Below are 26,607 nucleotides of genomic sequence, written 5' to 3' on the forward strand. Positions count from 1 at the left end.
ATGCCGTCATAAAATAATTGTTTGGTTTGCACCAATCCGAGATATAACAATTAAAAAAGTACAAGTTTTTGTTAAAAAATCCCTAGTAACTAACGAACGTCTCCAGATACAAGTTTGCACCCTGAGAGAAAAATATTCAAATATATATTTCCTACAACTGATTAGAAAAGATATTTCTTGTATGAATTCATTCACAAAGGATATTCTTCTTGATGTGCGTCAATCATGAAGCAGTTCGCGCTGTTATTGTTCTCGGCACTCACGATTAAATGCCACAGTTAACCCTTACGGAGATGACGGGAATAGCCGTTGCTGTGCATGCTGAAGAAGATCTGAGAGAGTTCTTATAGTTTTATTTTCGAATTATTGTATGTATATTATGCATCAATATTTGCATCAATTGATATTGATATTACTCAACCCAAAAACTACGAAACTTATCGGGACTACGTAAACTTTAATCCACATATTTTGCAAGATGCTCTTAGTTGCATAGCATGGGATCAATTATATGTTTTGGAATCCTCCAACGATATGCTGAAATTCTTCAATGATCAAGTTAAAAGGGTCCACGATAATTGTATTCCTTTGAGAAGAAGAGCATGCCGTAAGAAAAATAATCCGTGGTTCAACGTTGATGTTCGGAAAGCTATCTTGGAAAGAGATTTAGCCTACAAGGATTGGCTTTATGCGTCAGCTGATTTGAAAAGCAGGAAACGTCAAATCTTCAAGACACTTCGAAATCGTGCTAATGCAGCTATAACGAGGGCCAAGAAAGTGTATTTGGAAACCTATTTGGATAGCCGATTATGTCCTGGAGAGCTTTGGAAGAGAGTGCGCCGATTTGGAGTTGGTAGTGAAAAGACTAATTCGTTCTGCGAATTTGATCCAGATGACGTGAATCGGTTTTTTACTTCAAGCCATTCCGCAAGTACTTTTGAAAATAGTCTACCATACGATATCACAACAACAACATTTAGTTTCAGACCTGTGCAATGGTGGGAAATTGTAAATGCGATTTGGGAGGTAAAATCCAATGTTGCTGGCTTCGATGGTTTACCGATGAGCTTCATAAAAATTGTTCTACCTTTCATCATACACCCTTTAACGTTCATGTTCAACAAGTTTATTGCCAGCTCGCAGTTTCCAAGTTGTTGGTCGCATGCAAAAATTTTGCCGATTAAGAAGAACACTCGACTAAACTCTTTAACCAACTTGAGACCGATAAGTATTCTCTGTGCTCTTTCGAAAGCTTTTGATAGGATCTTAAAACATCAAATGGCTTCCTACACAGATGAAAATAATCTGTTATCTGAATTTCAAGCAGGTTTTCGACGAGGTCATAGCTGTAAAACGGCTGTTTTTCGAGTCTACGATGACTTGGGAGTTGCCTTGGATCGAAAAGGAATTGGAATTTTGCTTCTACTGGATTTCTCTAAAGCTTTTGATACGATTTCTCATCAACTATTGTGTTACAAGCTCGCAACTAAATTCGGATTTACAGAGGCAGCTGTAAAACTAATAAAATCGTATCTGAAAGATCGCAAGCAGACTGTCTTTAGAAACGGAGCTTATTCAAAAAGTGTTTTGGTGAAATCTGGCGTACCCCAAGGTTCAGTTCTAGGACCACTACTGTTCTGCTACTACATCAACGATCTACCTACTGTTATTAAACATTGCTCTATACAGCTATATGCCGATGATGTTCAACTTTATGCCACGGGAGTTGGTACTAGTATTGAGCATTTAATAGGATTGGTCAATGAAGACGTCGACCGGATGGCTGAATGGTGCAGGCGGTATGGACTAACGGTTAACCAAAACAAAAGTAAAGTGCTCTGTGTAAGAAACCGGCGACAGAATGCCCCTGGAGCTCAAAGCGATATACTAATGGATGGTGTGGCTATTCAATGGACTAATCAAGCCAGTAACTTAGGCTTCTTGTTCCAGGATGATCTTTGCTGGGACGCTTTCATTCTTCAGCAGTGTGGAAAAATTTACGCCGGACTACGTGCTCTATATTCTTCCACGTATTTAGTACCTACTAACACCCGATTGAAACTTTTTAAAACTCTGATTTTGCCGCACTTCTTGTTTGGAGATAACTTGCACGTGTGTCCAAGTGAATATGCATTCGGACGTTTGCGAGTAGCTTTAAACTCATGCGTTCGATACGTCTATGGACTCAACCGATACAGCTCAGTGACCCATCGCCAACGAAATTTAATCGGATGTCCGTTTAAATGGTTCTACGCATATCGTTCTTGCCTGACAATACGCAAAATAATAACAACCCGTGCCCCACCAACGCTTTTTTGCAAAATCACACAGTTGCAAGGTCTTAGACAGCGAAATCTATTAATTCCAGCAAATAGTACTTCATTGTACGGCAGCTCGTTCTTTGTAAGAGGTGTAGCAAATTATAATACGCTGCCAGTTGAAGTTAAACGTTTAAGCTCAGAAGCAATTTTCAAAAGAGAATGTTTAGAATATTGGAACAGCCGATAATGTCAAATGTGAAGTGAAGTTAATTTTATAATGTAAAATCGAATGTAGTAAATTAAAAGGTTAGGCCTTACGCTACAGGAAATAAACAAATAAATAAATAAAAAAAAAAAATATTGGAGCCAAAAAACTGTTATTTTCAACACACTCTTATATTTCAACTTTCAAAAGATCAGATCTCGCTTTCGAATCGTCATATGTATGTGATATCTTCGGCAATGTTGTCTCAAACACTGCTTTCTACAATTTTTAAGAAGACAATTTGGCTCTATATATTCACTGGAAAAAGTTTTGATGTGTAAATCATGCAAAAATGACACGCCCTAATATTTGATTCAAGATTAATAAAGTTCTTGGTTTAGTGAGCATTTTTGCTGAAGGCATTATTTGTCTATCTCTTATAGTATCTTCATACATAATTTTATCACGATGAAGTTTCGTCCAGGACCACTGTGCAATGATGAAGTTTATGTGCAATTCACCTTTAATAATCTTAAAAATAAGATCACAATACAAGTTCAAAGTTAAGGTTATCCTATCCTACCTACTTGGCAAAAGCTTTCGATGACCGTCATTGAGTTATCTTAACAGATTGAATTATACCATATTTTAAACACCATATCAAGCAACAATTTACCCTATTTTCGTGGTGTTAAAACATTATATAGGGATAATGCGTTTTCGAAAAATCAATGTTGTCCGGCCATAGGAGGTGTCCGGCTATATACTTCCCCTTTCCCCTTCAACACCTTATTCGTACATCCTGAAAGTAAGCAAGAGAACGCAAGTTTTGTTCTCGATTCATACAAACCGTGTTGTCAGCCACAATAGTTGCTGCTTCTAATTTTTGGTAATCTGGTTGCACTCCCACTCGCGGAGAGAACCAAAAGGTTGTTTCCTCACTTGAATCTCACGTGAGAAAACAGATTTGCAACCATGTAGACTTTTCATCATATCCGATTTATACCGACTTTAAGTGACCATTTTTACGATCGTTTACTTGGTAGGAATTGCGATTCGCATTAATATTATTAACGATTTAATCTATCATTTCTGATGCGATTTTATGTTTGCTGGGTACCTAATTATAGTGCTTCATACCAATCTATGAAAAAAAAAGTTGATTTATGTAAAATTACCATTTACAATGTACATAAATTTTGATCGTTAAGGTCCACAAATTAGATTTGTTTAGATCAAACTTTGTGTTCTTCACTTAAAGATACAAAATTAAGAAATCAGTAAAATACTTTACATCATATATGATGGAAAACTTGCGGCTCAATTTTCACTCTCCGGTTGACCATCATCTGTCGAAGTACGCCTCTTGCCAAAACCCGACGCCCTGGCTCTAGCTTAGCAGCCAGCCATGTGTGTATGAGTTATTCATGACTTCTGGCGACGCGCTTAGCACCGAGCACGAAATGTTTGTATTTATATGGTAATAATCAAAACACGAGATATTCATGTTCACGCAGTGCATTTTATAATGCATTTTAATTACAGGGTACACTAGGCTTCTCTTCTAACTGTTGGTGTTTTTTTTCTCTTCCTTCCTTCAATTGATTTTGCGGCAATGTTGACACTAAGGATTTTATCTTTTTTTCGATTAAATTTGCATACCACTCTTCAGCAACAAATGAAACAAAGGTCTTCAACAGAAAATATAGTAAAATTTTTATGCACAGCTATCAGTGTGTAATTTTGAAGGTGAGCGGTGTCTAATTAACCAGATTTAAAGTTCAGGGTTCTTCACTACTCATATTTAGGAGTTTTCAATCAAATAAAGCTTAATTTAATTATTGAGGGAACGCACTTGCTTGAACTCGAACCAACAAAGTTTTCCATACTGCCAACGACGGACTCGTACATTTTAGTACTCGAAAATAATCTCAATCTGATGGAAGTCGACAGGCGTGAAAATGTGGAAAATCAACCACCGAACCGTGATTGGTCTATCTGCTAGGAGCGCCTCTGCTGTCACGATTTGACAAGTGGATAATGTTACGTAGATTAAGAATTTGAGAAGCGTTAAATTTGATCGGCTCGATTGAATTGTGAAATACATATGTTAGCATTTCTAAACTGTTTGATAGTCATCTACAGTATATAACGACTTAGGAGCTGCGGTTTGAAAAATGGCAACTGAAATCGTAACCCTTTAAGCCTTTATTTTTGTACTTTTTAATATCTAGGCTCATATTTATTACGATAAATCCTGAAATTTCAATTCACAATAATACTGTTAGAAAATTACCCTGAAACAAAAAAAGAAGATAGATTCACACAGTTTACAACCTTGTGGCCCAAAGCGAGAGACATTCATCTTCTTTATTTTTCCATTTCCAAGATTCGCACGCCAATATGTGGCCAACTGGTAAACGATTTGGTGGAACCATTTTTCGACAACCGAAGGGTGGTGGCGCAGTCGAAAATTGATTTATCACAATGAGAGTCTATTTTATCCCACTTTTCGGCAAATCAGAGTCTCATCTGCTTGTCCCTGATTGTGTTTAACCCTCCACTGAACCACCAAAAACGGCCGGTGTTGGATCTGCCACGTAAATAGAAGAGCACATCAAACGAAAATAAAAATATCCAGATTCCAGAGGGGAACAGTATCCCCACATACCGGAAGATAAAGTAGCGCTTGAAGGAGGAAAAAAAGTCGCGTTCAGGAGCATATTTCATGTATCAAATCACGGTACGAAGCCTTCGCTGGAGATTTTTCCGGAAGGGGGAGAACATCATCAATTTCAGTTTCAATCATTATTCGATAGAAGTTGAGGATGTGCTACGTTCCCACCGTTTTTCGCATCTTCATTCGTACTGTAGATGAAGTTATCAAACGAATACCATTGTTTAGATTACCAAATCTTAAATAGGAGTCCTTTAGCTGACTAGGAGATAAAATAATTATTAAGAGTTCAAAGCTTTTTAACTTAACATAAGAAGTGATTTGAAATACATGTACAGTTCGAAAGAACAATGCTCCCAAATGACTGCCATGGGGACTCTACGGTCGGAGGATAAAAAAACTGATCTTACGTTTGAAAGGTTTGACAATTGAGTGTGATCTATAGTTGAGGAACTTACGAATTTTTTTGGTGAGGAAGGTAGACAGATTTCGTAGAAAAGACGGGTCACTGCTATTGGAAACAAAAAAGTAGATATGCAGAAAACAATAGTAATATATGTAGAAACGAGTAAAAATAGTAGAAATAAACAAATTTCGTACTACCTTATTGGTTAGGAATACTTCAAAGTTGGTGAAGAAGTTGTTTTCTTTCTGCTTTAATAGCATCATTTAATTGTATCCAAACAACAGACATTTACTTTTAAAACATTTTGATCCAAACAAATCTATTCATGGAAATCTTCTTACGTACATAAAAACACGCACTTGAGCAAAGAAGAAAACAAACGACGCGTCGTGCCTTTAATCATGGCCACCTTCGACAAAAAACTCATATGCCTAAAAGCACTTTCCTGTGCGACACATGAACAAGCATTTGTTGTATTGGTAGCTCTCGAGTTCAAGCAATTTTTCTCCGTTGAGATTTTTCCCAATAGGCACAAGCCGATTGCCGCCCGTACGTAGTAGGCTGGGAACAATCTCTACATGTGTGCGACGATGGTGAAAACGCTCTGTATGCCCCCATTCTAGAGCCGCTTTTCATCCAATGGTTGCTGGGATCTCTGAACAGGGAGGAAAACACAAAATGTATTCAACAAAACCATATTGATAGGATCGATTCCGGTTTTTATTGAAACGGAAGCTGCCTCCGACCTTTATCACATCGATATGGTTAGTGGGTTTATTTTTTTTTCAATTCTCCTGAAGCACACCGGTTGATTCCGAGAGTTCTTTCTAGGGAAAGTGTCTTGAATGGGGAAAAAATGGCACTTTGAGAGTGCCACCTCTGATGCTGGTTGAAGAAGGCACTGGGAAAATGCCTTGGGGAAAGGTAAAAGTTTTTGAATTTTTTATGGCCTCTTAAATCGTTTTTCAATTTTTTCTGTTCTGTTCAGCGTTCGTTTATTGAATGATATTTTATTATCGCCCCGAGGAGTCGCTATAAATACGAAATGAGATCCCGTTTGGGAGCAGCGAGCGAAAAAAAATCTACGGTAGTCGCGTCTTTCACCTGCTGACGATGAGATTGCTTCTCGAAGGTGTGTATTAGGAAGGCTATTAGCTTGATCCTGTTATGAATAGACTTGATTTGAATTTTACATCGCATATGTAAATGTAACATCCTAAATATTCATCCCTTAGAAGCTGGCAGAACTTAGAAGCAAAACTCTAATCAGATATAAACTCCTTATATCTGAGTCACTATCATCAAAAATTATTTCATTTTTCTCAAATTTGAGTTCTATATAAAAAATTTTGTTCATAATAATCTTCAAATTAAACACTTCATGAAAAATATTTAGATTTACAAAACGAATTTCATAACTTTAAGAAATCTTCCAGAATTGGTGTATGCTTGAAGATCTGAAAACCACAGCATATAAATTCGCCGATATTCGCCTTTACGCTTGGGGAAAATATCTGTGCTTTTATCACACCATGTTTTCGTTAACTGCCCTTCTCCTATCCGAAGGGAACAACAGCGTGTACAACACAATCGTAAAGATTTCCACTTGGTAAGGATTTATTTTCTTTTTCTGTCACCACTTTGTTTCTCGCTCTATCCTCTATCCTTGATGTTTGTCACCATCGTAGGTCGTCCTGGCTGCTTTCGGTTCACACCGAATGCTCAAGCTTAGTCCTTCTCTATTTTCTATCCGTACACAACACGTCTCCCCTTTTCTGGTTAGAAAGAAAATTCATCCAGAAACTTTCGCGTGTCGAAGCTTGGATGGGTTTGTGTTTTTTCGCTGTTGCAATCGATTCGCAGCTTTTTCTACTACGTATCGACTGACTGTATACAACCCTGTTGTTCAGTAATCTAACTGCCGAGCCTAGCCCTCCACTTTCCGGAAGAGAACGAGCAGTGCGACAAATGTCATAAAAACAGCCGCTGCCCTCGTTTACTCGTTGTAGGTGACAAGCGATCACGTTAGCAGCTTTAAACCCTCACATGAATTTGCACATTTTTCAGTGTGTTTCAAATATTCATTTCGATCTCGGACCAATACTAAAAATATGTCTCGCAGCGTTCTAATTCTTTTCGCATGCCGTGTATACTTGTCGTAATAATCTTAAATGAATCGAATAAAGGTACCACGTTATTATAACCCATATTTTATTCAGGTACTCAGGGCGCCATGAGGTAGTTATCACGTGACTCTAAACTGAGCCATAACCACAACCAAAACACATACCTAAAAAACAGAAATCTATCCCATCCACATACCGACATTTAGCCAATACTGAAAACAACATCTCGTGCATTTGATTATATAGTATTAGAAACAAATATTTTCCTCTGTTTATCGTTTCACTTTGTTATCAGATCATTTTGCTCAATTTGGAACCACAGAAACATGACAAATCTAATGCATATTGACTCTGTCGTCGTTGTCGTGGTCATGCAGTGCGCAATGATGGTTGCCGAGTGGGCCAAAGTGCCACCGGTTGAGGTAGTCGGGTATTAGTATCAAGCTCATGCATTAGTAGTGAAATTAGCTTCTAATCAAATTAATTGCAGCAAAATTGCTACCTGTAGCCATATCCAACCTCACCTATACAAGGAATTGCTTGGAACCTGAAAATTCTCAGCTTAATTCTTCCACTGACTGGACGTTCTCTCAATTCCTCAATCGATTGCTCTCGCAGTGAGGTCTTAAAACTGTCATCATATAGATACCGAACCAGGTAATCTTTATTGCCTATACACATATATCGTTACGCTTTTTAATATCTGACCGCGGGGTATGGGATCAAGAATTGAGAAGGCTAAGGATTAACCGTACGCAAACTTTCCCAGTAGCCACCAAGTGAGACTGGTGCCATTCCACGGATAAATTAATTATGTCTCATTATTGTTATTAATCTCGTTTTTGTATAATCGACACACGAGTTGGGCACGTTTGTGATGTCTTTGAACGTGGCTCGGTGTGGAAACTTCGCGGTGGGTAAACTTGATGGCATGTCGTGTCTTTCGTTCGTTTGCTCGAACAGAGTGGCGTCAACGTACTTGAGTCACCAGAATCCTGAACGCCTTTTTTTCTCCTCAAGAGATCGTTCTTATCGCTGATGCAGCTACTGGCGAGTAAGTAGCAGAATGTCTCGCAACAAAGCAAGACGACAAGATTTCATGAATACAATCGAGATAACATCTGTATTTAGTCATGAATTGATACTCATTTGGTTTGATCGTACCCCAATACAATAGCCATGATCCGAGAAACAGCACGATCCCGTCCTTGCTGGACGGACACCAGACCAGGAGCCAGACCAGTAGCTCTCATGGTGGTCTTTGTTGAACTGCAGCTCTCCCACAGTCACTGAATGGGCAAATTTTCACTTTCAAATCAGAGTAGGCATCTCACCATCAGCTACCGGAGTTGAAAAAGATCAGTTTCTCAAATGAGTGGTCGTTTTTCATATTTTTTTCAACAACCGATTTTGCTGGTAAGCTTAGATTATCGTTCATTCAAAACAAATTATGATTGAACAATCTACACGATCAGCAGGGTATTCTTGACTGAACTGGACCAGCTAGCGTCAACGAACGGCCAAAGTCGAATGAAAAAAAATCATAGGTCACTTTGATTGGCACACTGGGAAAGAAGAAACAAATAGCTTCGAAAGCAACAGTAGTGATATGTGAGAACAGATTATCGTCGTTCATAGCAGTAGGCCGTTCGAGTTCGGCGGATGAAGGAGAGAGAAATATTGTAATCATTTGTTAAATGATGATGAATTTATTAGTCACGAGTTGACCTAAAAGAAATATTTCAAATAGAATAAATTACTCAGTTCTGGTTATAATTCATCCTGCAAAGAAAAAAAAAAAGCACTAGGAAGGCATTCGTGTGTTCATATTTAGAAAGAGGCAAAACAGAGCCCGTCGCGAGGAGAGCAAACAAATAAATAATTATTGTTGTTGTTATTTATGGGGTCTCCCTGTGTCGCTCCAACTCCCGAAAGTTTCGCGTCGTGTTGGGACGATCTTCGAAGGCTGCTTTCGGGCTGCAAGCAGCGCGGAGACATATTACTCTTATGATTTATTACGATGAATATTCAAAAAAGCACAGTAATAAGAATATAAGGCATTTATTCCTTTCGCCTTAGAGCTTTACTACACACAAAAGCAGCCTTAGTGAACAACGACAATTTGTCATTTTAATGATATTTACACTTCTCGTGTCTTCTTCTTTCTTTTTTTCTCTTTTTAATCTTGTCCAGGTATGGCGCTGGGTATGATTTAGCGGCTCGCCGAAAGAATGCAACCCGCGAGTCAACCGCAACGTTGAAGGCGTGGCTTAATGAGCACAAAAAGAACCCGTACCCCACCAAGGGCGAAAAAATTATGCTGGCAATCATAACCAAGATGACACTGACGCAGGTGTCCACCTGGTTCGCGAACGCACGCCGACGGCTTAAGAAGGAGAACAAAATGACCTGGGAGCCTAAGAACAAAACAGATGACGATGACGATGCCATGGTGTCCGACGACGAGAAAGATAAGGACGACATGGATCCGGACAAAAGTCGTGATCACAAAGGTAAGATTCCCGTCGTCTCCTATATTCACTTGATCTACGACAAAAATTACATTTTTCTCACGGGAAAACCAACCCTCGCCTGCTGCTCTGCTCACTCGGCTAAATATGTTTACATTTCTTCTTATAACGACATTTCCTTCCTACCAACATCATTCATCTCAGTTTGCCATGGCCTTGGCTGTTGCTAGCTGACAGTCTTGTTCAGCCAAGGCACACTTTTCCCACTTAATTGTATCAATAGCAGAGAGCCGTGAAATGATTGCAATAATCATGAGCATCCTTATTGTTGGTCCTCATCAGCTCCGGCGGGCTGCGGTGATCCCTACTGAATATTTTTTTCCTCGATGCTTCCCCTCGACACATGATCAAACATCAGAAACCACCCCCTACTGGACGACGATGCCTTTTGCCTTCGTTCCGGCTTGTTTGCATTGCGGATGAAAGTGCACACTCAGACATAATCGTACGGCAACGGCGGATGCTGTTTCCCATAACCGAGAACCCATCACCCACCGTTGATTCCTTCGTTTCTTCGTATGGCGCGGCGGCGGGTGTTGGTTGTAGCGTTTTTGTTTTCATCCCCTTGTCCTCCTTGATTTTTCGGGGGTCCAGTGTAATTTACGAGCGTCTCGAGCATACGCTTCTAATCCCAAAGTCATTTATTATGGCAAACTTTCGGCGGGATGGGCGGTATGTTTGGCCGGATGTAAGGTCTACTCCGGCACGTGGTACAGAAAAGTGTGACAAACTTAATTTTTGGGCTCTACAATGCCTTTCAGTTGCAGTGTGTAGTTGTTTGACGAATGACTTTAGCCAGCGCAATTCATCGCTCATTGCAGCATCGTTTTCCGCTTGGATTAGGATTCTTGATAAAGCTTTTAGGAGTGATGTTCGACTCAGAAATGTATAATAAAACACACTCATGAAAGTCCTTCCTAACTTCTATAGAGAGTAAACCACGTTTTACAATCACAATTTCACTTTCTTGAAGCGTTTCCTTAAAAAATTAATTTATATTTATTTCAATACGCATCTATGAAAATTAGTTCTCTTTTTCATATTGCTATCATTAACTAAAAGAGCATGATGGAATTGACAACTGTCGTCACCCTGATGGAATTCAATTTCCTGGGCCCTCTTTTCTAGATGAAATTAGATTATAATAAAATTCTATTCTCAAACCCCCATCCGGAGCAGGTTGAAATCTCTTCGATTTGAATTTAATAATATTGAAATCCTTTCCGTAACAAATTCAAGGGGTGACCACCACATATTTCTTGATGGCTCTCTTTATACTCGATCGACCCGAGGCAAATTTTCCTTTTTTGCAGCTCCATCATCATGGTCACCAAACCGAAGTCCATGGGAGTTATTCCCATGTGGAGTGGGTGGGGCCACGCCACCGAGGTGGAATATTTAATTAATTGATGAAATCGGTCTGATTTTAATTAGTGATGAGTTTCAAATTGAGATGAATGTCCTCTCGAAGGGACAGCGCTCGGCAAAGATGAGTCCAGGGTTTGGTGCCTTCTGATGTCGTCGTAGCACTTTAGAAAAGGACAAAACAGAAGCCAGAGATCGAGAGTTGACGAGATTGAATTTTAAAGGAAACAGCTGCTAATGGCGAGACTAATCCCCTGATGGTTCCCTTCGAGTGCAAAAAAGAAGACCTGCCTGTCAAAAATGTCAATCCCAAGACCCATCTTGCCATCAGGCTCGATTCTCGCTTGGCTTGATGGAAAATCTAACAAATTGAAAGCGAAAACTATACCTCCCCTGAGGTGTCAAAACGCTTCACTCAATCCTGACACTTTCCCTCCGCATGCCTATTGTTGTTATTATTACCTACTGCCGAAACCCGAGGAAAAGGGCGATATTAAAATCTTCTAACGGTGGCAACCTCTCCTAAATAGCTCGGAAAATGGTCCACTTTGAGGCAGTCTCGTCGAAATTAAATCATTAGGCAACGTATAAATATATAAACGCGATAATAGACAGCGAGCAATCCAAGATACAAATCCTGAAGAGAGGAGGGAATTAGGATATCTGTGTCATCTGTTCGCTTTTCCATTTCAATTGCGTTTTACCGGCCACAGAGTGGCAGAACCGCTTTTCCATTTTCCCTGCTTGGCCGGAGGAGTACAGTTTACTGTTGTTTTGTAGGTCGGGTGTTTTCTTCCCCGCATCGTCTTCACATCGAGGGGTGAGAATTTGAAAAATAGCGCCAGCAGCGGGTTCAGTTTGCAGTCGCAAAACTTGACTGACTCTTTGGCTTCGATTTCGAAACACATCAACAGCAAGAAGAACGTAGCGCAGTCTGGCAGCAGGACGGACTGTAAATGCACAGATTCCCTGCGGGCTTATGAAAGCCTCTTTATCAGGTTTACAGCTTTGCTGCCACCGAACCCTCCCTGTTTTTTCGCCAGCAACCCAAAGCCATGAATGTCTAAATAACAAGTGGCATTTTCACTTAACTTAATCGGATAATGGATATATTATCACGCGTAGTCATCAAGATGGAAGTTTCGCTATCAGGTTGCCCAAAATAAAAGGAGGGCAATTTCGCTCCCTACGTTAGGAGGAATTCGCCCTCCCGGTTTTTGGCAAAAAGGCGTTAATTGAATGATAGACGCGTTGCGCCACTGTGGATTGATTTGCATTCTGCGTTTATCGATAGCTGCACGTTAGATCATATGTGCAAATTTGTTGGACGCTGTAGACTTCTTACTTGTCCGTAATATAACAAAGCTTTCGTAGGAATGTTTCATAACCGATTCAATTTTGTTTATAACTTGGTCGCATGTTATATCACTTAAATTTTTTGTTATTTTTTAATGTGAGAGTAACATATAACAATTAAAAAAAACAATGTTCCTTATTCCGACTCGATATGTATGTTGGTAATTGCCTTTATTTTTAGTTTCGCTAGAACAAATCATGCTAAATCCAACACAATAAGTAGGCTGTGGTCAATTAAGACAGTTCTCCAGCAGCAGATTTTCAATATTAGGAGCAGTGAAAAAAGAGTTCTACCTGGGTTTCAAAGCTGCTTTCAAATGTGAAAATAAAAATGATCGATAACTATGAAGAATTCAAATCGGAACTTCTTTGCGTCATCGAAGAAAAAAATGTGCTCTGACCGAGAGACACGGTGATTCAAGTCAGATGTTGAAGAAAGTAGTCGTGTTTCAATGAGTTTAAAAATCAACTGGAACACAGGGAGAAAGAAACGTGGACAACAGTACCATACGTTTCCATGACTTAACAATTTTAACGTTCGGAGCATGCATGCTAGAAAGTAGTGTGCTCCTGGATCCCCGATCTCCGTTAAATATTTATCATATGGGTTATTTTACAAAGATATTCCAAATTTTAGAACATATTAATTTTGAATTTCTTTGCTCCCCATCCCTGGTCATCGACCATGGAAATAAAGCCATTGCTCGCTCTTGGAAAGAAAAATTTAAAAGAAAGAACGTGATTGTAACATCCATGCAATCTTTGGAACTTTACCCTTTCCAAAGATTCATGGTAAATATAAAATAACTTTTTAGACAAACTTTCGCACTAATGCATTAAGTGCGTTTGCCCTAATATCGCAGATTTTTTCCAATCCTAGCACTCCGAACAGTTTTAAAATAAATGAAAAGCCACCAGAAATAGAAAAAAAAAAACCTGTAAAAACACAAAAAATTGAAAACCATTCAAAATAAATTGATTGAGAGACCACGTTTTGGAAGAAAAAAAACTGTTGAACCAGATAATGCTGAGATACTCAAATGTATTGAAAATTTGGAGAATTCCATAAGAAATTTGCAGAAAACATTCATTCTTTTAAATTTACGAATAACAATTATTACGGGACTCACAAAATAATCTCTGGGCCCTGATAGCCATTGATCGATTCAACGTTCCAGTAAGCTCTTGACGATGCTGAACACGATGCTCAAAGTCTTTACTTCGTCGAGGGAGACTGTTACATTCCTGCCGATAACTTTTAACAACTGATACATTTAGAAGTACGATATTTCATTTTTTTCAAGTTTTTAATCAATTTAACCATTAAAATATCAAAAAATAAAATTTCTCCGACGGAATGAAAATAAAACGCATCCGTTGCCAACGAACCATGGCCTCCTCTTTTTCTCAAAAGTAACACTTGGCATGTGTATTGAATCTATATTACTAGTTGCAACTATAGTGCATCAATCAATGAAAAAAATGTGTAGTCACCCCATGTGATATTGTGCTATGATTACAAATTATGCCAATTTTATAGAAATTTGAACAGATAAAATAAGTTGAAAATTGACATAGTCTTTAAGTAGACTACTTTAAATAACTATCTTAGTGCCCGATGTTTGGATTCCGGTAGAAATAGAAATAATATTTGAATAAGTAGCTGAGACCGAGAATAACATTTATAATATTTTGTTTTGATTTTTTAAAAAGCCTAATACATATGTATGAATTAGAAACTCTGTAACTGTTATGGTAACATATTTTGAGGCAGTTGAAGAATTTAACTTTCCGTAAGCATTTTTCGATTTTCCCAAGCAGTGCAATTGTTCAAATCAAATCAAATCACCGCACCCAGTTATTTGCCGCTGTAAATACTTGTGTAATCAAATTTGGACACCCGAGTGAAAATATGCTTCCATTAAATCTAATAAAAATCATCGACCCTGAATAAACTTATTTCAACAATTTGATATGGTGAATTAAATCTAATAACAGTAAACACACTAGCATCCAGCCCCGGAAAAAAGAGGGCACGGTAAACCGAAACAGCAATCGGTCGGTCGCATGGTCGGAAACAGTTTCAACCCCGGGAAGTAACAGGAACAGAAACAACAACGGCGATGACTCCGAGAGACAGCATGTCCTGGGCTTTGAAATCGAGAACCACCACTTAGGGTTTTTCCACCCTCGCTTTTCTGCATCCAGCAGCAGCACATTATATGTAGGTATTGGCAAGAGCAACAACCCCAACAATTCATCCCGACGACGAAAAATGGTCTCGTTATGCTTCGACGCTACTGCTGGCTGGCTGCTAAAAGACGGGGTGGCCACAGCACCGCCACCACCACAACAGGCCATCAGCAGGACGCTTCCTATGTCGTCGTCGTCCCTTTGTCAAAAGGATCTCAACCCTCCATCGTCGTCGTCGGCGTCGTCCGTTCAAACGGTTAGCGGCCTGGCCTGGCATGGTGTACGTTCTCTCTTCCCGCAGTTATTTTCCATTGAATCGAGGGCGAGAAAATGAATTGAGTCTTAATAAGTGATATTATGTGATTTTCATTCAATTGAAAACACAGCACTTTCCTCTTCCGCTTTTTCCCCTTGCCTGAGCCGACGACGATGCGATGCTGAGACAACAGTGTGTAAGCAGGGAAGTTTGGAGTGGGTTAGGCGCGTGAAGGGGTTGGCTTGGGGTTGACCCTTTCTTCATCCGGGGAAACGATTCCGAAGAAAGTCGGTAAACAATTTGGACAACTCTTTTCATCGATGACGTTTACTTTGCATCCCTGATAAATGAGAAAGTGTCTCGATGGACATGGTTTAATGATGATTATTTGAGTTATGTGACTTAACAGCAATTTTGAAACATATAATTTATTTGTTTTATTTACAATTTTTCTTCTTGCGTTTTTAAATGTTTACAAATTGAGATCGTGAAAGTCTAAAGCATTGAACCTTGATCCGAGTACTGACCGAAGAAAATGGTCAACAATTACAATTGAGTTCTAAATTAATTTTCTTTCAAGGAACACTTCTTCAAGTGTTAAAGGAAGTATTCCATTCCCATCTACACCAGTTCTCGCAGCATCATCCTGAGATAAGAAATTCCACCACTTACACTGAAGATTAGCGCGCCAAGGATGAGAAGAGAGCTTTCGCCCAAACGAGGTTGATGGTCGAGAATGATACATATTTATCCGCATAACCATAAATTTCCTCCTGTCAACGGCAATCCTTACGCTTCGGACGTCTCGGATGGTGCAAGGCATTGGTTTTGCGGCGTTCGAAGAGTTGGAATCTCACTGCAGCAGCACACGCCGGAAAACATTCAACCCGACCGCATTGTGCCGTGGAATCCGTGTTTACAAATCTCTAACTCCTATTGAAGCCGACCGAATATTGTCTTATGCGCATTTCCGTAACATATGTATGTCTAGGCTAGGCTGTGGTGCAGGCGCTGCAAATCAATCTTCCTCAGCAATGCTGCCCCAAATCCTCCAATCCGAGGGAAACCAAGCAAAATTGATAAACTATGCAAAACGAGTCATCTGCAAATCGAACCAGACAGAAATCAATCCATCAAATCAATTGAGAAAGTGGAATATCACACGAAAGTGCAATCGTTTTGCAACGGTCGTTCTCTTCTTGTGTTTTATGGCTCAGTCCGTATCTACCTACCGAAAAAAGTAGCAGCAGTGCAGTATTCAGTCAATCAATGCGAAACATACTGGGGATGTTTTTTGTCGTTTTTATTCTGTAGAACCTTCCAGAGTATAACCTGTCATGCTTTCGGTTTCGAACGCTATTAAGGTATTGGCTGCTGGTGGCAAACGTGAGCCTTCCTTCCTCTCTATCCATCAATGATGATGATGGTGGTGTAAAAAATGGGCCTGTGATGAAAACCACTTTGGGATTGAAATATTTCCCGCGTATCCGCATACTTACACAACACGCCCGCGAGTTACTCTCGTCATGCTTGGCCGCTGTGTGCACGTAGTAAGGAACTTTCGGGATTGGGAACGGCGCGACAGGAAAGGGTTAATGTGCGGCCAAACCACGTGGCAGGGCATTGCGGCCAATGTGCCAACGAGTGGCGCTAATGGAGACGGATGGATGGATAGATGGATGAATGAATTGGCCCACGGTACACACATCGACACACGAAAACACGCGGCGGGCCTAAAAGAGACCCTCGACTCGATTCGCACGACGATGACGATGAACGACGACGACGACGACGACGACAACGACGCTTCAGAAAGGAGAAGGAAAAGGAATCCATTAAATTCAGCTGACAATCGCTACCCGCCACGAACTGACTGACAAATCGGTTTTCCATATCGATCGATCTTGCTCGTTCCGTTCGGAACTGATTTTTTTTCGGCTCTACGAGAGGGTTATTGGGTGATATACATACTTCGAATGCGGTGATTTTAACGATGCATTTTCGTGAGCGGAATTTTAGAGCAGGCTTTTAAATTTCGAACAAAAAGGCATTTTCAATAGATTGATAGATATGAAAAACGTTCTGTAATATGGGTACTAACTTTGCCTTTTTTGGATTCCAGACATGCATCACCACGTGAAGGCTGAGCACGACAAAGATGACGATGACGATGATCTCACTGACGATGAACGGAAGCCGGAAAACTTAATGGGGCATCCGGGACATCTGGGGCAGCACCATCCGTACTACCACCATACGATGCTCGGGGGACACCACCACCATTCCGGACTCAAATCAGAATTGGACCATCCAAAAAACCAAACGGGCAGCGACTGTGGAGTGCCGATTCCAGCCTCAAAGCCGAAAATCTGGAGTCTGGCAGACACAGCCGCTTGCAAAACCCCACCACCACAGGCTCTTCACAGCTCCTGGATGACCGGCGGCTATCACCCAGGGCAACATCATCATCAGCAACATCAGCATCAGCAGCAGCAGCAGCAGCATCATCTTCAGCAACAGCATCTGCAACAGCAACAGCAGCAGCAGCATCAGCAACAACACCCGGGCAGTGGGATGATGATGGGCGGCGGAAGTTCCCCTATGAGTATGAATATGGCAAATACCCCCCACAATCAAGGTATGGGGACTATGGGCAGTGGTATGATGAACAATTTCGGGAATACCCCCTATTCCCGTTATGGGGGGTTTCTAACAGGAGCTCAACACTACAATACTACCCACAACAACAACAGCAACATCAACAGCAGCAGCAACACCAACAACAATACCAACAGCAATACGAATACGGGTCCAGTGACGGGTGCTACAACCCCCACTTTACAGCAGCAACAGCAGCTTCATCAGCAGCAGCAGCAGCAACAAGGGATGCTCCAACAGCACCAGCAACAGCAACAACACCTTCAGCAGCAATCCCAGCAACCTATGAACAACAGCAACAATTCCCAATCGATGGGGTTTCCCGAGGTCCAGACCGACACCCCGCCCCAAACCCCACCGAATATGAAGCTACCCAGCGTGGCGGGGAACCTTCTTACAGCCTCAGCAACCCCTACGACCGGTACCTGTTATAACAATAACAACAACAACGGTAGCAGTAGTGTAAACAATAACAACAACCTCACCCCCAATCACAACAACAACGGGTACGCATCATCGCCGGAATCGATGGGCCACCAATCCAACAACAGCCAGTCAGGTCAACAGCAACAACAACAGAACAACTACTACCGAATGCAGCCGGACTCGCCTCAAAAATCTCAACCGGACTTCCCTCAGCAGATGCAGATGCCGCCCGATGGTTTCAAACCGTTCTACAAAACAAAGTAAGTAACCTTCACTCTTAAATTCCATCAACCAATAGCGAAAATCATGTTTATCCTTTTTTAGCGCACCACAAGTCAGCAACGGATTCGTCTCACCGGTCTAGATGGCACTGGCAGTGACGTAACTGTTTACAACGGGTGATGTGCTGTTGTTGTAAGCTTACCCGGGGTTCTTTGCACACAGTAGGCGATGGCGGCTGCCACATCATCAACCGGCAAGCAATTCATTCGGAAAAGGTAATTTGGTTTTTCCCGTCAAAATTCCTCACCAGCTTTCGCGCGGCTTCAAATCTTCCTACACACAATCTCTGGATTTTGCTTCATGACTTTTCCTTGGCGTAAGAAGCCAAGGGTGAGGCGGCGGGTTGGATCACAGCCGTCGTTTCCACGCGAAGGCGGCTGCTGCTCCTTTTAAGCCTACGCAATTGCCGCTACGGTGCGATGCGAATTTGATAAATGATACTTCTCTTTGTTACTTACTACATACATATCGGGAAGGTAGCAAACGGCCAGAGCCCAACCCAAACGATCCCATAGCGCGCGCCCGAATGTTTAGATAAGACCATCGTTCATCCACGTGACAAAATTAATGTGGAAAACTTTTCGCCCGGGATTAGGAAGCTCAGGGCCCAGAAAAGTCATCCTCCTTGTGCACTTGCGGGCTGTAATAATAACACGCGTGTGTCCTTGACGGGCACAGTCAAAATCTTGTTGTTCTCCCGGTGATGTGTTGAGTTTATTTGCATTTCAAGCCCGTCCAGCCTCCGTCGTCATCGCCGTCGCACCGTACTGGTCGTACATATGATAAGCCGCTCTTGGCCAAGCGACAGACACACAGCCAGGGGTGATAAAGTCAATGCTGTCAGTTCGGAGATTGCCATTTGTTTACTTTTCGGAGCGTGTGTTCCGAATATTTTATCCGTAGGGAATTTCGCCCGAGGTTCGACTCGAATTAATTGAAATTCATTCGTTTTTGGAACGTGTCAATGCAGCAGCAGCAGCTTTAAGCGGACGCGAACCACAAGTGTTGTTGCTTATTGAAATTGAGATGTTTTGATTGGTCATAATACATGGTTGTGGGTGAAACATTTCAAGGGTTGTGTGCGTCATACTCTTGATGTCAGAACTCTCGATTGTTTAACCTCCAGATTAATTGGAAATCGAATTTAATACTACTTCTAAAAGCCACTTTTATGAAAAAAAATTTTTTTTTTTCAAACAATTTTTTTTTAATTTATTTGTTAATACTTCAAAATAAAATGTATTGTCATAATTGACATGGTAAGATTATAGAAATGTGATCAGTTCTTCAGTTCAGCTGGAATTAGGCCGATTTCGAATTTGATAAACATATAAAAAAAAACGCCATAGTGAAATTTCACTACTGGTTCATGTATCAAATAACTTGATTCCATAGCAGAAACCGGTGTTCATTATCATTGGTGATCATGTCCTGGAAAAATTTCAATTATCTTGTTAAAAGCAATCCAAAAAACCAACTCACGGTGGGCTCAGGGCTCGGTTCTATTTTTAAGCCAACCAAACAATCATTATTCATCGATAGGTATCACGATAAGTGGGGCCACTTTCCCCTCTCTGAGTCCGGGGGTTTCTTTTTAAAGTCGGCGGGGACAAGCCGTCTGTGCTGCCTGTGTGAATCCGAGCACACCTTATTAGTTCAAGTTCGGTATCCAATTAGCGACCCGAGAGAGTCCGCTGCGTTCGTTCACAATTTGCCTCGCGCGCGCACAGACACACTCAAATACAAACAGCTCGATCTATTTCCTTTTCCGCCTCGTCCAGTATCGAAAGCAAACAAAAACAAACGAAAACCGCTCGAGATTTATGATATTGCTCGATCATCACGCATTAATCTTGGCGGCTTCGGAGGACTTCGTCAAAAGACCCACGTAAGGTAAATGTGACTGTTTTTTCTGATTTCTTCCATTCCACGCGGGTTCGGTTTTTTATCCTCGCATCCGTCCTTGGCGAGTCTGATTAAGATAGACGATCGTCCGCTGATCCGGCACTGAATGCACCAGCTACAACGTCCTACTCATGATCATTTCTGGGATCCTACTCCACCTCCCGGTCCGCTACCTGGTCCGGTCGTTCATGACGATAAGGATCGTTAGTTTGTATGTTTATGAATGAATTAATAACCTCCCAAGTGACTGCCGAATCTGAATCGCCTAGCACGATCATTCAGGTGATCCCGCGCTCCAAAAGACACTGGCCAGTGCGAATCGAGTAGAACGATCTTCCCGGGGCGATACTGTCTCATTATTAAACGTCCACATCGCCCGGGTAGACTACCTGACTCACACATTTTTCAACCACTCATCCCGAGCAGAGAGCAGTAAATGTCTACAAACTTTTCAGATCAGCCGCGAAGAAATGGCTTAAAACAAAGGACGGCAAAAGCTAACGCGATCGATTTAGGACATTTTTCTTTGACTTTATTTTCAAACAAAATAAATAAAACCCACGCACTGTTTGACCGTCTCCGGTTCCAGCTCGATTCGACTCAACCAGACTGTCCGGCTGTCCCAAGATTTTGGGGAGCGGTTCTGTTGTTCAGTATGCGCGCGATCAAGAAATTTATTCTCCCACTTCTATAAATCAGGGAAAATATCACTGCACCTTGCCGCGATCTGCCTCGATCGCTCACTAGCGCTAGATACAGGACGGGAAAAGATCAAAGCTGCTGACCCGCGGTCTATCTGTGGCAGGCAATAGAACTGATTATCGTTCATCCAGCTTCGTTCGAGGGGAGTGTAACTATTTGTTTTCCCATTCGTCGCTCGACAAAACGAGTTTTCAAATCTTTGGAAAAAAACGCAAGCTTTTCAACCATAATCTACCGAACCAATTAAGTCTTTTGTTTTACGCCCTTCTTTGCTACAGCTACGATATGAGGATTTGCTAAACCTTCTGCCAACAAATTTCTCTCAACACCACCGATGCTTCTTTATTCGAACAAAACTGGTTGGAATCTTCACGTATGTAAAGTTGATATGGTTTGCCAAAATTTGAGGGTGCGTTACCCCTCTCCTAATTCACTGGCTCTGGTTGACGATGAGTCTATTCAGTTAGTGCATTAGATTTTTGTGTGGGGTTGTTTTACCAAAGATCTCCCATCCAATCCTTTCAGAAGGATGCTGGATGAGTTGGTGGTGTTGATTTATGTAAGGAATGTTTCAGACGGTAAAAACGAATGAATTATGTTTGTTGACAATTTTAACGGGAGAATAAATAAATGGATTTGTTCTTTCCTTACTTTGGCGGACGGCACAGATGATGCAAATTGGTCCATAGAAATCTGTAGGCTGACTGCTGGTGGCTAACGATGTTTTCTCGAGACAACTGGCTGGCTGGCATATGTAATGGTTTTGTCCCTCGGGAAGACTAGAGTTTGAAACAATTTAATCACCAAACGAAATTTTAAAATTTCCCTTTCATAAAAAAAAATAAAAAATAGGTGCAATGTGAAACATTTATATATTTTTACTTTGTTTTCTTCCTAATAACGAGTTGTTAAAATGGCTTTATCTTTATAATGTACCTTCTCAATGATATATTCTAGAGCTAAATATTGCGTTTAAATACATATCTTGAAATCTTGTCCTTAAAACATGATAGAATTCGTCATACATTCTACTTCTGGCTTACCAAAAACTATTTCAATTCCTTTACTACGTTTTTGGAAAAAGTGTAAAAGCTAAAAATCTATGCAAAATAAAGCAAAACTAAAGTTATTGCACTTCGGTGCTAGTAGAAGATATTTTATTATCATTTTTGTTACCGGCTTCGTTCGTAGCTAATTTCGGATTGTGTGTACTTTTTCCCTCCCCTCAAAGCAAAAAAATTGAATTAATAGTGTTTTTTTTTTAAATTTTTAGGTTTGTACCCGCTGTATCCGACTCCCTCACGTGACAACATTCGCAGCTTCGATGTAACAAATGCCAGCCAAGACACCCACTACTACACTTGGAGGCCTTAAGACCAGCACAGCCCAGACAAGAACCTTCTTAGTTGGGGGAGAAAGCAGTATCGAGAAAGTATTTTCCAGCCCGCGAAAAAAAAACAACAATAACAACCAGGAGCAGCAACATGTTGCAGCAGTAATTTTCTCCCGCGATTCTCTCAGACCCATGAAAACGCCCGCCAATGCCGGAATGTGCAACAGGTTTTTCCCCAACACGCAAACCATCGTGGAGCATTTTTTTTTCATTACACATTTCCACTCTCCGTTCTATCTGATCCTCGCCGTATCTCGTAGCTCACCAACTGGCACTCATCATAACCAACTACCCGCACATGTACACTCTTGGAGAACAAAAAAACTACATTTAGAGAACCTATTACTACACAACTGCTACAACTACTACTATTTCTAGGAGAGAAAAACAAAATGTAATACTAACCCGAATGATAGAAGAGTTTCGATTAAAGTTGTATACGAGAACAAAATATGGACAACCCCATAATTCAATCAGCAAACGGAAGCGAATTTGAATCGGTTTACATTTTTCGGGCCACGTGCAAGGCAGAACACTTAGTACTTTTAGACAAGAAAAACAACAACTTGACAACAACAATTGTAAAATTTTATAGTTTGTTTTACCGCGACCTTACCCCTTTGGTGTACGATAGTATGTACCTATTAATTATTGCTAATGATTCCCCATCTGTCTCTTTGTTAAAACTACGTGCAATTCATCATCCTTCCTATTATAATTCAACGTATTGCACTGTTATCGCATGTTTTGTACGAAATAGAAAGGTGAAATCTAAACGAACAAAACGGATCGATTGTTTTGATTTTCGGCCTTGTATTATATTTCAAGTAAAATAAATCAAGAAAAAAAATAAAATGTTGAGAACGCATTTGTAATCTGTGATAACGAAAAAGTATATAAAAAATATTGAACATATTTAACACTATCTTAAGACACACTGGAAACTTTTTTTTTTTATTTTTGACTAGAAAAATACCACTCCAACTTGAAAGTTTCGGTTTCTTAGCGTCGCGATTATTTTATTCCACCAATGAAAAGAAGCAAAGGAAAAAAAACAAGAATCAAACCGAAGAGAAAACTTTCCGTACAATTTTGTTGAAGTTTTGTATAAATTTTTGCGAGGTTGCAAGCCGTAGGACGAGTACGGATTTATACTAAGGTTCTGAAATAGAAGTGAAGATTTTATACACAAAAGCAAAACTTACAAATCGACGAGCTACTTAAATAGTACTTGAAAACAATACTACCATCTATGATTACATGGCTCCGCAAATTGTAGAAAATGAACATTTGTAAGAACAAACCGAAGACAACAGAGAACAAATAGATGTAAATATATCGATTATAACATTTCTTCGTAGACAAGAAACCATCCAGTAAAAGTTGAATACAAGCTTTCAAGTTGAAATACAAATGTGTACATAGAGTTTAGCGTCAACTATATCGATAGTATCATAAGAAACCCCCATCATTAAACCGTAAACAAAAGCTAGTTAAAACTTGTGTGTGAAAGTCGAACAATTGCATGTTTGCGAACTAGCATCGGTAAGTTCATCAATAAATCAACAACTACACATTTCTCGGTTAACCGGATAGAGCTATTTGTTTTATTAAAAAAAAAGATTCATCAGAAATTATTCTAAAAAAATCTCTGATTTAAGGTGAAACCGTATCACACAAGCCTACAACAGCTGATGATAGTTTAATGTTTTTGGTTTTCATCTTGTCGAAAAAGGTGTATTATAAGTGAAATCAAAATTTGCTATTTCACCAACTAAACCAATTGCTTTGCAACACGAGGCAAACATAAATACACACACACAAACTCATCATTGTACACTTGAAAACAAAATTACTTGAACACATGCAAATATTCCTATCTTCTGTCAGTGAACAAATGAAATTGGTACTCATTCGGTACAAAACGGCAAGACAAAACAAAAGTCCCGCATCTTCTATTACGATAGTTATGATTACAGAACAAATGAAAAAAAAAAACACAAACATCATATATAGTGAAACAAAAAATGCATACAGAAAATCAGAAAACATTATAAATTATATATTTAAACGAAAAATCATTAGACAAATAGAGGTAATAATGAAAAGTATCAGGTTTTATTTTATTTTTATTAATACTTCGAACGATTCCATCGAAAATAGTAAAATATAATCCCTAGGAAAAGCCACGAGATGTGTTTTTAGGTATTGTCTGGATTTAAGGATTGAATAACACATGCGCAGAGTAACACAGTTGTGATTCGAGCGGTTTTTTTCCCCAAATATTTACTTTAAAGAAAAGCTTAAACCAATGTTCCGAAAATCGTTCAAGAAAAGCAATCAGGGTTCATTTCAAGCTTGAAAACGTATACCTCCGAGTGCTGTGATACGCACATGGTGATGGTTTCCGTTGAATATTTGTCGAACATCATCACTAACTCGATACAAGAAAATATACTATGCCCCATCGAGGGCTACCGTTGCTATTTGTCACGTGGCTTTTCAAAGTTGATCGACATACTTGGTGATACATTTTGAACGTCGCTCCCTCAATCATTCCCGAACGTTTATCCTCGCATCATTGTTGATAATGTTCGTTATTGATAGACGATCATGAATGTTTCAGAAGGAAAAATCTGAAGAAATACCAAGACCACATGTTCAAAAAAGCCGTAGCACATGCACATGGACAGTTCATTGCGGTTACCTAGTCATGATTTTGTCCTTCTACGCAAAGCGAAAAATAAAAAAAAATCGTCGGATAGTCTACAAAGATCGCTCAAAACTGATACATATCAGTTATGATCCTAAAGGTTGAAAGTCGTCAAGGAAAAAATAAGCATCGAGACGTTCGATAACTGATAGTCTGCGTCTTTCTTTACCGCATCATGTTTGCAAGAGTGTTCCAAATACAGGAGCGTCGTTGTCATGCATGATTTTTTTTATGGTTTGAATGGAGAAGGAAAAATTGACTGCTTCGATTCTTTAGCTCAGAATGCAGTGAAGCATGGCTCAGGGAAAATGATTGATTTTCGGAACATTGGCTTAAACTTAGAACGAAAATGGTTCGGTACTTTTTCCATGGAAAAAGAATCTCTTAAATTAATGTAGGAATAGAGCAAGACAGCCTATTCTTGAGTAGCTACTCTTTGTTATACCCATGTAGGGTGCCCCACTATGTCATAGCACGATTTAAAATGAATAGTAGCTGTGAACAAATTTTGGAAGAAAATCCAATTTTTTCATCACTCTTATGTTCTCTATAGTCCTCTTTTACAGACCATTAGATTCCAGTCAATCGTATGAGTGTGATCGAATTTCTGATCGAAGACTGCTCATTAGCTTCAGCACAGACTGCATGATTTGTCATGATTTTGACCACTTTTTTCAGTCTTTTGCAAAATTTTCGGTACAATCACATGTTTTCTCAAATACCGTTTGCTATGGTTCCGAAAAGTTTCAATGCATTTCGCTTGACGAAAACTTGGCGGATTCATCTTATTCGTTACCATCTGGACTTTGTTGGATGGGTACCAAGCCTTTGAATATTCTTTGAGTTTATAGTCGCGAATGTCACAGAGTTATTAAAATGGCTACCAATAATCAAAGCATATACGGAACATTTTTGAACATGACTCACGAATGATTTTTGTTAAATATTAGAATTAAAATCTTATTATTATTTAAATTTCATATACACTTATGAATATACCTAATTGAATTTATTCTAAATTTCAGCTACAACATTGTTATTCATGCAGTTTAATCATAGGAACTATGATTGAATTTGAAGAAACATTTCTTAGATCGAAATAGCCACAATAGAGAAAGTGAGCCCTAACTTGGCATGTCAAAACGCATTTTT

General features: G+C 39.9%; 1 protein-coding gene across 2 annotated transcripts in view; it reads left to right on the forward strand.

Annotated features, from left to right (window-relative positions):
• LOC129750929 (homeobox protein araucan) overlaps positions 1 to 24,853 on the forward strand; it is a 175,602-nt gene extending 150,749 nt beyond the window's left edge. For both annotated transcript variants that reach the window (XM_055746137.1, XM_055746138.1), the window contains exons 4-7: positions 9,869 to 10,188; positions 17,499 to 18,720; positions 18,785 to 18,957; positions 22,623 to 24,853. In XM_055746137.1, coding sequence (XP_055602112.1) covers positions 9,869 to 10,188; positions 17,499 to 18,720; positions 18,785 to 18,824 — 1,582 coding nt within the window. In that variant the 3' untranslated portion in view covers positions 18,825 to 18,957; positions 22,623 to 24,853. The remainder of the gene's footprint in view (positions 1 to 9,868; positions 10,189 to 17,498; positions 18,721 to 18,784; positions 18,958 to 22,622) is intronic.
• Positions 24,854 to 26,607: the final 1,754 nt, after the last annotated feature.

Source organism: Uranotaenia lowii, chromosome 3 (genome assembly GCF_029784155.1).
Source record: "Uranotaenia lowii strain MFRU-FL chromosome 3, ASM2978415v1, whole genome shotgun sequence".
NCBI lineage: Eukaryota > Metazoa > Arthropoda > Insecta > Diptera > Culicidae > Uranotaenia > Uranotaenia lowii.